Source organism: Hoplias malabaricus, chromosome 1 (assembly GCF_029633855.1).
Source record: "Hoplias malabaricus isolate fHopMal1 chromosome 1, fHopMal1.hap1, whole genome shotgun sequence".
NCBI lineage: Eukaryota > Metazoa > Chordata > Actinopteri > Characiformes > Erythrinidae > Hoplias > Hoplias malabaricus.
Window position 1 is genome coordinate 29,182,348 of NC_089800.1, and position 13,034 is coordinate 29,195,381.

Below are 13,034 nucleotides of genomic sequence, written 5' to 3' on the forward strand. Positions count from 1 at the left end.
ACGGTAACGGGCCGTCTGTGATGCAATAAAAGCGCGGGTTTTTCTGACCTGCCTCATTCGGCCTAGGTGCGAGTTGAGGGAGGTTCTCATTTCAAATTCACAGCTCCGTCGAACTGGACCATAGCGGATCCGTGACACTGAGAGAAGGGTAAGCAGGAGGTCCTCTCCGCTGTGGAGATGTTTTAATAACGAACACAAACGCATGTTCTTCACTAAAATAATAACATTTTAATATTGTTCAGTGAAGGACCCGCTCATTATTATTATTATTATTATTTTAATGATCATTAGGCCTATTATTATCCCATATGATGGTAGTGCCACAAATAAACTCCAAAGCTGTTAAACTGTTATGATATTAATTATTAATGTATGGGGAATATGAATAGAAAGCTTCATATAAATTATCCTATTATCACGATGCTCAATTATATAAATTAATCTGTTTATAATGATGTGAGGGTTGAACTGCTTTTTTTTTTGCTATTAGAATTTAAAGCCTTTGAATTTATAGATTTTTTGTTGTTTGTAGGGGTAGAAGTGTCTGAATTCAGTGTGTTGTTGTTGTTTATAGGTTTAAACCGTAATCAGTGAAACAATGGCAGAGAAAGCACTTGAAAACGAAGTGATGGATGAGGAAAGTTTTTTCTTGGAGAACATCTGTGCTTCATCTATCAAAGTCTTCACTGTCCTTCAGAGCCTGAGGAACGAGTGAGTACTCAGACCTTATTTTATCTGACTGTCTCAGTGAGGATGTGTTAATCACAGCCAGTTCATTAATAACCACAGTCTGTTACATTAGAATTAAAATGAACTAAAGGTGCTGGTTCTCTTGTTTCTCTTTCAGTCAGTTACACATGCTGGAGGCCCAGAGCGGTGAATCAGTGAGTACATCAGCTTTAATTAAGACCTATTGTATGTATTTAACGACGATGAAGGTGAAGCCTGTAAAATGCAGTGATGACTGAGGTGTTGATGGATTATTTTCTGTTTGTGTTGTGGAAGATTTCAAGGGAGCTGCTCAACAGAGTGATTGTGGGAGGGAAGAATATCGTCAAAATCGTATGCCATATAGTCAGCCTGAAGCTGGAGGAGATTCTGGACATCGAGTGTCAGAGGATTTACCCCGCGAGCCTCGACTCCTGCTTCACAGAGTCATTATCTGCCCTGAGAAAGTAGGTTCAGAGAAGTCCATTCTTACTGTTCTGCTCACCCTGTACACTTCTGAATCTGTCTTTATGTGTGTCCTCACTGTCCAAAGAAAAACGTGTCTCCAAAGGGCTGGACGATAAGGCCAAGACTGATATTGCGATATATTTCTTAGTTTTTGTCGATATAATTCCGACATCCATAAAAACACACAGAAAAATTTGTGCTAAGTTAAAAAATCTGATTCCTGTGTCATGAAGAACCCGGCAGCCCCCAATAACACTGTGTTTTTCTCTTTTGAAGGTCTGAAGCAGTAGCGGGGTCCTACAGTCACCTGGAGGCTCTGTTTGGAATTACAGAGCAGACAGTCCTGAGGAGCGTCCAGGAAAGAATGAAGAAGTGTGTGTTTGGAGGTTTCTCCAACTGCCCCCAGCTGACCGCGGCTCTGGTCAGCGAGGTCATCCATGCGATTAATGCCGCCGTCCAGAAGACCATGGTCAAAGAGGCTTGGGGATGTTCTAAGCCCCTGTTCTGCAGACACCCGTTTAAGTCCTGCACACAGACGGGTAACGAGCTCGTTTCCTCAGTCATGGCCAGGGTTGAGGATCTGATCCAGGAGCAGGCGGCAGGTAACAGCGGAGCCCCAGAGACAGACATGAAAGCAGCTGTTGCTGAAGTTCTCTGGGCGATCAAAGACCAGATCAGAGAGTCTGAGACTTCGGAGGAAGCCATGTTCTCTCTCGACCTCATCGAGTTCATCCTGAACAACACCCTGATGGTCAAAGATCAGGAGAGGAGCTGCTCCCCGGCATCAGACAGAAGCTGGTCCTCCGACTGCAGTGATCTGGACTGCCAGAGCGTGGAACTCCCTGATTTCGCCTCTGAGTTTGAGCATACGACAGAGGAAGAGGGCAAATCCTGGGTCATCCTCAGGAAGCAGGGACACGACGACAGAGACAGGGTGTTGATGTCCACTCTAGTGGACACTGTACTGAAAGGCCTTGGACTGAAAGGCACTGGTTACGTCAACACCCTGCAGAACACGTGCGCTGCGTATAGGAGGCTGCAGGACCTGATTAACGAGGGCTGCACCAGCACTTTCTTCCTGGAGATTGATGAGAAGGTGCAGGACGCTGTGACCCAGAGAATGACATCTCTCAGGAACATCTTGGAGTCTGTTTCAGCCAGAAAAAATCTTCTTAACTCCATCGCGGGAGAATTCATGGCTGACTTTGCTGACGAGATTTCAACATGTTTGTTCTTGTCTCTCTTCGTCCCACGCCCCGATTCTTCCGACTCTGACAATAAGAGTCTGGCCACAACCTGCAGTACCACTCCAGAGGGTTACAGCAGTGAGAAGTACAGCTCTGAAGTTTCAGACGATAAAGCACCACAGAAAACGTCCAACAACATTGATTCCAAACCTGTGATCTCCTGGGCAGCTCTCACTCTCTGCATCCAAACAATACTGCGCAGGATCCAAGAGGTGGCGTCCACTGATGTCCAGAAATCTCAGCTCGCAGCAGTTATAGAGCAGCACATCCTGAATCTGACCTACTCAGTGTGGACAATTCTGGATTTGGCCACTGTGGTCAGACTCGTGGAGGATGAGCATACTCTCCCAGAGCTCCACCACTCCATCGTCGACGAAGCTTATGAGGAGCTTCTGAACAGAATGGGGTCTGTGTCTGATCTGGTGGAGGCTGTGTACACCCGGAGCGAGCTTCTGTGCAGATCCCTCGCCGTCTCCATCATGAGGGCCATTTTACGAGCGGACCCTAAATATATATGCCCTCCAGGGGACGCTCCTGAAACCCCCGCCTTCATGAGCAGCCCGAGCCACGACCCGGTGTCTCTGCTGCTCCTTTGCATCCTGGCTCGTTCAGAACCAGCTCCAGTGGGCTGCTGCTGGAAGAAAAGGAGCTCCAACAGTCAGAAAGAAGACCTTATGGAGAGGGTTCTGCTGGAGGTCTCCACAGACTCTGGCTCTGAGAGGATACAGACAGCTCTCAGAGGGACTTTTGATGAGCTCCGTCAGAGGTTCGGTGAGGAGGGGTTACTGCGCATGGTGATGAACCCTCACGACTCCAGCGTGACCCGCGCTCTGACACGGGCTTTGGATAAGCTTCTCGGAGGTTCACGGGCTGAGGGTGAACCCGAGGACGCGAAAAAGACGACGAAGAAACTGAGGAACATCTTCTCCAGCCTTAGGAAACTCAGCCTCTTCAAGACGGTAGAGTATTATTTGAATTCTTTCTTTATGGAGTAGTTTCAGCGATTCTGAGCCTGACCACATTGTCGTTTCTCTTTCTACAGAAAAGCAAAGACGGAAAGAAGTCCGGATCGGAGGATGGTGACCCGGATGAATTACCCAGCTGCTCCACACAAAGTAGGTTCCACTCTGTTACTGGAGCTGACGTGGGGGGCTTATTAAAGCCACGCCAATGCCAGTGCCCGGCTCCTCCCTGGTTGGTGGAGGGGAGGTATGGTTATCGACGTGGCTTTAACTCTGAGATTACTGCCGGACGGTACCTTCGTTCTTCGTGTGGTCAGATACTAACCGTGTGATCTTCTCTCCGCAGACGCAGCCCCTTCCCAAGAGAAAAAGCAGAAGAAAGAATCCATCTTCTCCAGGATGTTCTCCTCCTTTCGTAAACCGGCTGCTTAACTCCCTCCCGATTGGCTACTGCAAAACCAAACTGCTCAATCAGCACGATCCAAACAATGTCTCTGGATCAGTGCTCGCAGTGCTCCGTCTGTGAGTTGGAGGAAGAGGAACGACTGGACGTCAGTGCTCTCCTCCACCTCAGAGCTCGGGTCTCAATTTGGACTTAAATAAACAAACAAACAGAAGGATTTACTGTGTCCTGACGTCTTTATTACACCTCTGTACCTCAGGGGTTACAGGGGGTGAAGGGGGTGAGTGTGAAAGGATGTGAGGGGCAGATGTCAGGAGTAACAGGTTGATTTTATCATTATTTTAAAAAATAATACATAAATATTATGTAATACAATATATTTTATACTATATATAATAACATTACAGTAATCCCTCGCTACTTTGTGGTTCATCTTTCGCGGATTTGCTAGTCTGCAGGTTTTTTCAAGGAGGCTTATGGCCGCTATATCGTGGATATTGAGGGAAAATCTAGGAAAACCATGAAAGATGTGTAAATTAAATGTATTTTTTTATTATTATTTACATGTATTAGACTAGGACTGTAGGTAACAAAATAAATCATTTACAAGTATTTCTTACGTACAGTACATGTATTGTTCATGTCCACATCCGAGTGAAATTTACTTACGCTAAATCACAGCTTAGGAATTACTCTGTTAATGAAACTGGTAGGATATCACATGTAGTTCCAGCAGTTCCATGTTTAATGCAAAGGGTGGGTTGTTAACAGCAGAGGGAGGGATTTAAAATTCAAAATACTCGTTAAATACATAAAATATATTTCCTCTAATTCACGGAAATTCGTTTTTTGTGGTTGGTTCTGGAACGAGAGATCACTGTATTATTATTATATATAATCAATTCAAGGAATATAAATATAATTAATATAAAAGTAATATATTTTAATACATTATAAAAAGTAATAATATAAAATTCTAAACTATAATAGATATATAAATATAAAATATATTTAAAAAGTGATAAAATATATAAATATATGTAAAATACATATTTAATATTATGTCATAAAAATGATGTAATTAATCAATAATACACTTGAGGTGTGAGATACTGCGCTGCTGTGCTGTGGTCGCAGTGCTGTAGATCAGTCACCACTGCCAATATCTCACATTACAGCACAAACCTCCAGTGGTTGTTTTTTTTTTTTGCGATTATAACACAGTTCTAGCCGTTTATAGTTAGGTTTTAAAACAAAGAAGACAGTGAAAATTGTGCTGGCCTTGTTGCTAGGTTACGTGTGTTTTGCAGAGTGATACCTGAAAAGCTTCGGTCAGAGTGCCATTTTCATGTAATATTGGCACTCCTGCAACATCTCTCAGCCAATCACATCGCAGGGTTGGAACTAACTGTGGTATGGGCAGTGAGTAGTAGTAGGTGTGTGTGGGGTGGTGGGGGGGAGTGTGTAGTAGTAGGTGTGTGGGGGGGCAGTGAGTAGTAGTAGGAGTGGGGGGGGGTGGTGGTGGGGAGGAGTCTGTAGTAGTGTGTGTGGGGGGCAGTGAGTAGTAGTAGGTGTGTGTGGGGTGGTGGGGAGGAGTGTAGTAGTGTGTGTGAGGGGCAGTGAGTAGTAGTAAGTGCTGGGGGGGGTGTAGTAGTGTGGGGGGGCAGTGAGTAGTAGTAGGTGCGTGTGAGGTGGTGGGAGTGTGTTGTAGTGTGTGGGGGGACAGTGAGTAGTAGTAGGTGTGTGTGGGGTGGTGGGGGGGCAGTAAGTAGTAGTAGGGGCGTGTGAGGTGGTGGGAGTGTGTAGTAGTGTGTGGGGTGGTGGGGGGGGCAGTGAGTAGTAGTAGGTGCGTGTGGGGTGGGGGACAGTGAGTAGTAGTAGGTGTGTGTGTGTGGTGGGGACTGTGAGTAGTAGTAGGTGTGTGTGTGTGGTGGGGGGCAGTGAGTAGTAGTAGGTATGTGTGTGTGGTGGGGGACAGTGAGTAGTAGTAGGTGTGTGTGTGTGGTGGGGGACAGTGAGTAGTAGTAGGTATGTGTGTATGTGGTGGGGGACAGTGAGTAGTAGTAGGTGTGTGTGGTGGGGGGCAGTGAGTAGTAGTAGGTGTGTGTGTGTGTGTGGTGGGGGGCAGTGAGTAGTAGTAGGTGTGTGTGTGTGTGTGTGTGGTGGGGGGCAGTGAGTAGTAGTAGGTGTGTGTGTGTGGTGGGGGGCAGTGAGTAGTAGTAGGTGTGTGTGTGTGTGTGTGTGGTGGGGGCAGTGAGTAGTAGTAGGTGTGTGTGTGTGTGTGTGGTGGGGGGCAGTGAGTAGTAGTAGGTGTGTGTGTGTGTGGTGGGGGGCAGTGAGTAGTAGTAGGTGTGTGTGTGTGTGTGTGTAGTGGGGGGCAGTGAGTAGTAGTAGGTGTGTGTGTGTGTGTGGTGGGGGGCAGTGAGTAGTAGTAGGTGTGTGTGTGTGTGTGGTGGGGGGCAGTGAGTAGTAGTAGGTGTGTGTGGTGGGGGGCAGTGAGTAGTAGTAGGTGTGTGTGGTGGGGGGCAGTGAGTAGTAGTAGGTGTGTGTGTGTGTGGTGGGGGGCAGTGAGTAGTAGTAGGTGTGTGTGTGTGTGGTGGGGGGCAGTGAGTAGTAGTAGGTATGTGTGTGTGTGTGGTGGGGGGCAGTGAGTAGTAGTAGGTGTGTGTGTGTGTGTGTGTGTGGTGGGGGGCAGTGAGTAGTAGTAGGTGTGTGTGTGTGGTGGGGGGCAGTGAGTAGTAGTAGGTGTGTGTGTGTGTGTGGTGGGGGGCAGTAAGTAGTAGTATGTGTGTGTGTGTGGTGGGGGACAGTGAGTAGTAGTAGGTGTGTGTGTGTGGTGGGGGGCAGTGAGTAGTAGTAGGTGTGTGTGTGTGTGTGTGGTGGGGGGCAGTGAGTAGTAGTAGGTGTGTGTGTGTGGTGGGGGGCAGTGAGTAGTAGTATGTGTGTGTGTGTGGTGGGGGACAGTGAGTAGTAGTAGGTGTGTGTGTGTGGTGGGGGGCAGTGAGTAGTAGTAGGTGTTTGTGTGGTGGGGGGCAGTGAGTAGTAGTAGGTGTGTGTGTGTTTGTGTGGTGGGGGGCAGTGAGTAATAGTAGGTGTGTGTGTGTGTGTGTGGTGGGGGACAGTGAGTAGTAGTAGGTGTGTGTGTGTGGTGGGGGACAGTGAGTAGTAGTAGGTGTGTGTGTGTGTGGTGGGGGGCAGTGAGTAGTAGTAGGTGTGTGTGTGTGTGGTGGGGGGCAGTGAGTAGTAGTAGGTGTGTGTGTGTGTGTGGTGGGGGACAGTGAGTAGTAGTAGGTGTGTGTGTGTGTGGTGGGGGACAGTGAGTAGTAGTAGGTGTGTGTGTGTGTGGTGGGGGACAGTGAGTAGTAGTAGGTGTGTGTGTGTGGTGGGGGGCAGTGAGTAGTAGTAGGTGTGTGTGTGTGGTGGGGGGCAGTGAGTAGTAGTAGGTGTGTGTGTGTGTGGTGGGGGGCAGTGAGTAGTAGTAGGTGTGTGTGTGTGTGTGTGTTTGGTGGGGACAGTGAGTAGTAGTAGGTGTGTGTGGTGGGTGGCAGTGAGTAGTAGTAGGTGTGTGTGTGTGTGTGTGTGTGGTGGGGGGCAGTGAGTAGTAGTAGGTGTGTGTGTGTGTGTGTGTGTGTGGTGGGGGGCAGTGAGTAGTAGTAGGTGTGTGTGTGTGGTGGGGGGCAGTGAGTAGTAGTAGGTGTGTGTGTGTGTGTGTGTGGTGGGGGGCAGTGAGTAGTAGTAGGTGTGTGTGTGTGTGTGTGTGTGTGTGGTGGGGGGCAGTGAGTAGTAGTAGGTGTGTGTGTGTGTGTGTGTGTGTGTGGTGGGGGGCAGTGAGTAGTAGTAGGTGTGTGTGTGTGGTGGGGGGCAGTGAGTAGTAGTAGGTGTGTGTGTGTGTGTGGTGGGGGGCAGTAAGTAGTAGTATGTGTGTGTGTGTGGTGGGGGACAGTGAGTAGTAGTAGGTGTGTGTGTGTGGTGGGGGGCAGTGAGTAGTAGTAGGTGTGTGTGTGTGTGTGTGTGGTGGGGGGCAGTGAGTAGTAGTAGGTGTGTGTGTGTGTGTGGTGGGGGGCAGTGAGTAGTAGTATGTGTGTGTGTGTGGTGGGGGACAGTGAGTAGTAGTAGGTGTGTGTGTGTGGTGGGGGGCAGTGAGTAGTAGTAGGTGTGTGTGTGTTTGTGTGGTGGGGGGCAGTGAGTAATAGTAGGTGTGTGTGTGTGTGTGTGTGTGGTGGGGGACAGTGAGTAGTAGTAGGTGTGTGTGTGTGGTGGGGGACAGTGAGTAGTAGTAGGTGTGTGTGTGTGTGGTGGGGGGCAGTGAGTAGTAGTAGGTGTGTGTGTGTGTGGTGGGGGGCAGTGAGTAGTAGTAGGTGTGTGTGTGTGTGTGGTGGGGGGCAGTGAGTAGTAGTAGGTGTGTGTGTGTGTGGTGGGGGACAGTGAGTAGTAGTAGGTGTGTGTGGTGGGGGGGACGGTGAGTAGTAGTAGGTGTGTGTGTGTGGTGGGGGGCAGTGAGTAGTAGTAGGTGTGTGTGTGTGTGGTGGGGGGCAGTGAGTAGTAGTAGGTGTGTGTGTGTGTGTGTGGTGGGGGGCAGTGAGTAGTAGTAGGTGTGTGTGTGTGTGTGTGTGGTGGGGGGCAGTGAGTAGTAGTAGGTGTGTGTGTGTGTGGTGGGCGGCAGTGAGTAGTAGTAGGTGTGTGTGTGTGTGTGTGGTGGGGGACAGTGAGTAGTAGTAGGTGTGTGTGGTGGGGGGGACGGTGAGTAGTAGTAGGTGAGTGTGTTTGTGTGTGGTGGGGACTGTGAGTATATGAATTCACTGTGCTGACTGTGTTTTCAGTTCTACATGCGATGAAGGAGGACAGTGAGTAGTAGTAGGTGTGTGTGTGTGTGTGTGTGTGTGTGTGTGTGTGTGTGTGTGTGTGTGTGATGGACTGGCGCTCTGTCCAGGGGTTGCACCATGAACTTGAAACAGGATGAATCGCTTCCAGAAAATTAATGAATGAATTATCTGGTTTTATATGCATTCAATATCTGTCAGGAACATAGCCGTGGCAACTGTGAACAGCAGATGGCGCTGTAACACAAAATAAAAGCATTTCATTGGCCGTAGAAGACGTGCAGTCCTGTATTGTAGAGTCTGAGTGGCACAAAAGATCTTGTAGATCTACACTCGTTCATTTTCTCAGCTCCACTGACCACACAGGATCACTAGTCCAGCTGTTTCTCTGCATACATGCTTACTCAGTGCAGGTATGATTTGTGACGACGACGTGGTAGTGGTGTGTTAATGTGTGGATCAGACACAGCAGTGCTGCTGGAGTTTTTAACCACTATGACCCACACTGCCCACTCTGTTAGACACATCTACCTTCAGCTCTCAATCCCCAATGAATGTAGGGATGTACTGAACAAGTGATTTTGTTTCATGAAGTGCCCCCTTTAAGCATATGAAATATGCTATGTCTTTGATGCCAGCAGCCAAGCTCAGATTTCAAAAGAAATCTGATCTGTAGACAGGTCAGATCCATTATAAATCCTGGCATTTCTGTCCTGACGTCAAGCCAAAGTCTAGATAAGCCACATTCAAACACACTATTCAATAACTTAAAATTAAATCTGTCCTCATTCAGGCATTACCAGTATCTAAAGAGTAGGTAATTGGCTCTAATTCAATTCCAACTAATAGCCTCTAACCCTTCATGTCTCGTGAAGGCATTGCTGAAGTCCATCCTCCAGATAAAGCAGTGTAATACAGTGATTTACTCAACGTGGCTGACTTATTTTGGGCTTTGCGCTCTGTGATGTACGTGGAGTTTTTAAAGGGATCTATGAAGGCCCTGTTGTCTGTGCTGTAACTCAATTCGATAGCCTTGAAGCAGCTAATGAATTTAAGAGACCTTTAACCAAATGTGATCTTCAGATTCAGCCTGATTTCTGTTTATAGCATTAAATATTAAAGCTGTCGCTGCTGAATAAAATATGTTTAGTCAAGCCCTCGTAAATTGAGGTGGATTAAAGCAGCTCTGGCATTCACTGCCAGGTCTCTGGGGTTTCCTCTGTTTATGTCCCTGTTGGCTTTTATTGGCATTTTAAATTAGAGGCTAACGCACAGATGGACCCAGGCCAAAACTCTGATACTCCCACAACACATGGTAAACATCACTCACACTTTCTGAGCTGCTCTTTTCATTCCTGTAAAGTAACGTCTGTGAGTGATCTCTCTGATTCTGAATCAGAGAGGAGAAGGACACGTTCCTTCATGCTGTGAAAGTCCTAGGCCTCTCTTTTAAGGCAAGGAAGCACACTATTGACTCTCTGATGGAGGAAGGGCAACAGACAGATCAAGTGTGAATGAAGGGAAAGAAAGAAAGAAAGAAAGAAAGAAAGAAAGAAAGAAAGAAAGAAAAAGGAAAAAGGTCAAGGGCAAATAGGAACATACAGGAAAATATAAGAGAAGATGGATGATAAAGGAGAGAAAGATGTAAAGAAAGACAATGGGCGAAAGATAAGTCTAGAAGGAAGAAAAATGTGTAAAAGGGTGCAAAGAGAAAAGTATGAGAAAAAGGAGAGCAAGTGAGAGAGAGAGAGAGTGAGAGAGAGAGAGAGAGAAAGAGAGAGAGAGAGTGTGTCTGTGTGTTCCAGTGCCTCACTCCCTCTGCAGCTGTGTTCTGAGTGGAATTCTTTGAGCCACGGCTGGAAACTATTCATCAGTGAGTTAAAGGCAGATCTTCTCATTTACTGCCTCCACAGCTGGCTCTTAAACTCACTGCCGTTCTGTCCACTCCCAAAGAGCTCTGCATTCAAACTGAGCTTTTACAGCAATCACAGGCCTTCCACTACTTCATTACTCTCTACTGCTCTAAACCTCCAGGAAATCTTTGAAAGTGCATTTATATTAACCATCACAAACTAACTGTGCAAATCATTATAATTTTATTTTACATTTTTCTGTGAAGGCTTTGTAGCTTCTGAATCTATAGACTGGGTCTCTTACCTGGAGGTGACTTGCAAACCCAAGACACTAGGTATCAGTGTACATCCTTCTGCATAATGGGCAGAAAGAAACACATGAAAATGACAGATTCCTCCTTTAAAATTTAAGTTAGCATTTTGCATAGGCATTTCTAGCATTATAAATATACACTATATTGCACTATTTTATATATACACTATATATAAAAGGATTCACTCACCCATCCAAATCTTGAATTCAGGTGTTCCAATCACTTCCATGGCCATAGGTGTATAAAACCAACCACCTTGGCATGCAGACTGCTTCTACAAATGTTTATGAAAGATCGGGTCACTTTCCTTGCTGCTAAATATTACAGAGTCAACAATTTTGGAAACCACAGCAACTCAGCCATGTAAAATGCACTATGTAAGATGCTGAGGAGCATAGTGCACAGAGGTTCCCAACTTTCTCTGCAGCCCTCCAAACTTAATGTGGCTCTCAGATTAGCTTGTGAAGAGTGCACAGAATGGGTTTCCATGGCTGAGAAGCTACAGGCAAGCCTTACATCACCAAGTGCAAAGCTAAGCTTCTATATTCATAAAGCATGCCACCACTGGACTCGAGAGCAGTGGAGACGTGTTCTCTGGATTGACAAATCACGTTTTTCCATCTGGCAATGTGATGGACGAATCTGGGTTCGACAGTTGCCAGGAGAATGGGACTTGTCTGACTGCATTGTGCCAAGTGTAAAGTTCGGTGGTTGTTTTTTCAGGAGTTGGGCTGGGCCCCTTGGTTCCAGTGAAAGGAACTCTTAATGCTTCAGCAGAAATTTCGGACAATTTCATGCTCCCAACTTTGTGGGAACAGTTTGCAGATGACCCCTTCCTGTTCCAACACGGCTGTGCACCAGTGCACAAAGCAAGGTCCATAAAGATATGGATGAGCGAGTTTGGTGTGGAAGAACTTGTAGAGTCCTGACCTCAGGCCGATAGAGCAGAGACTGCAAGCTAGGCCATCGCGTCCGTCATCAGTATCTGACAAAGGCGCTTCTGGGAGAATAGTCAAAAAAAATCTGATAAACACACCCAGTTCAAGCACAGTTCAAGAGGTTTTCTGTCTACCTCAAATCTTCTGTCTAGACGAATAGAACTGACTCTGCTAATTGTAATTCTCAGTGTTTTCTGTCCTGAGTTTGCTCTGAGTGGTTTTCCAGATGAGGATGAATTTTTTTTCTTTTCAACCATTTGCATGATTTATTCAGCAGATGCTCCCATGACTGAACTATTTCTCCATTTATTAGTTTTTTTGCCTTATATGTGCACTCACATCGGAGTCATAAATCCCACAGAATAATGCTCTTAGCTTCAAAAGGTTTAATGCCCTCTCATTCTAAGGCTGTGCTACTCTCGATCAAATTATGAACTGATAACATACAGCAGCCATGTCCCTTTTAACGGATGAATCCCAATCAAGTTTAGAATAAGAGGTTGTTGTTTTAAGTATTATTATATTTTTTTATGTTGTAGACACAAGATGTAGTCACATTTTTGAGGTACATTAAACATCAGTAATCACTTCATCTTGATCAGGTTGGAATCACAGGATGTTAGGCAGGAACACACACTCACCCAGTCAGTCAGTCACTCTCAGTACAATCATTTTCACACTGCAAATCCACCTATCATCGTGTGTTTAGACTGTGGGAGGAAACCCATGCAGACACACAACTCCTCAGTGACTGAGATAAGTACCCGATCCAGGACACCAACACACGATTAAGGTGGATATATAAGGTGTTATATTTAACATCATGGTTCAACTGTGTGTTATTATGGAATCGTTTTTAATAACAGTCACAGAAGTGTGCTACAACAGAGTGTAGCATACAGGCTTTTTATGTGTGACATTTAACAAGAGGCGCCAAAACATTTTCTTATCTGGAACTAGTTACTAGCTCCTCTACACTGTATGTACGAGGCACTCAGGTTAGCGATTCAGTTTCCTGAAAGGAATTGTTGCTGTGGAAACCTGTGCTAGGCAACAGAGCTGAACCCTAATGAGAGCTGTATTATCAGCCTGAATTCCACAGGAGCACAAAGCCAGGATTATTCCCTGCTCTGCTGAGAGGAGAGACAGGGATGGGAGGGGGTAAATCTGAGCCAGGGGGCTTTTCTCACGAACCCTCAGGGCAGATCATGACCACTGAACTGAGATCAGCTTGCGGCCTAGTGTGCATGTGTGCAGCGTTTGGCTTCTCATATAAAGCTGCATTCAGTCCCACTCAAGCTATATTGTCCCAAAGCAGAAG

At 46.5% G+C, this 13,034-nt stretch overlaps 1 protein-coding gene across 1 annotated transcript; it reads left to right on the plus strand.

Moving 5' to 3' along the window:
- Positions 1-19: 19 nt before the first annotated feature.
- On the plus strand, positions 20-3,988 carry LOC136687258 (uncharacterized). The gene is made up of 7 exons (XM_066661594.1): positions 20-148; positions 575-711; positions 848-884; positions 1,006-1,175; positions 1,453-3,382; positions 3,466-3,538; positions 3,732-3,988. The coding sequence occupies exons 2-7, from the start codon at positions 599-601 to the stop codon at positions 3,815-3,817; spliced, it is 2,409 nt and encodes an 802-aa protein (XP_066517691.1). The 5' UTR covers positions 20-148; positions 575-598; the 3' UTR covers positions 3,818-3,988.
- Positions 3,989-13,034: the final 9,046 nt, after the last annotated feature.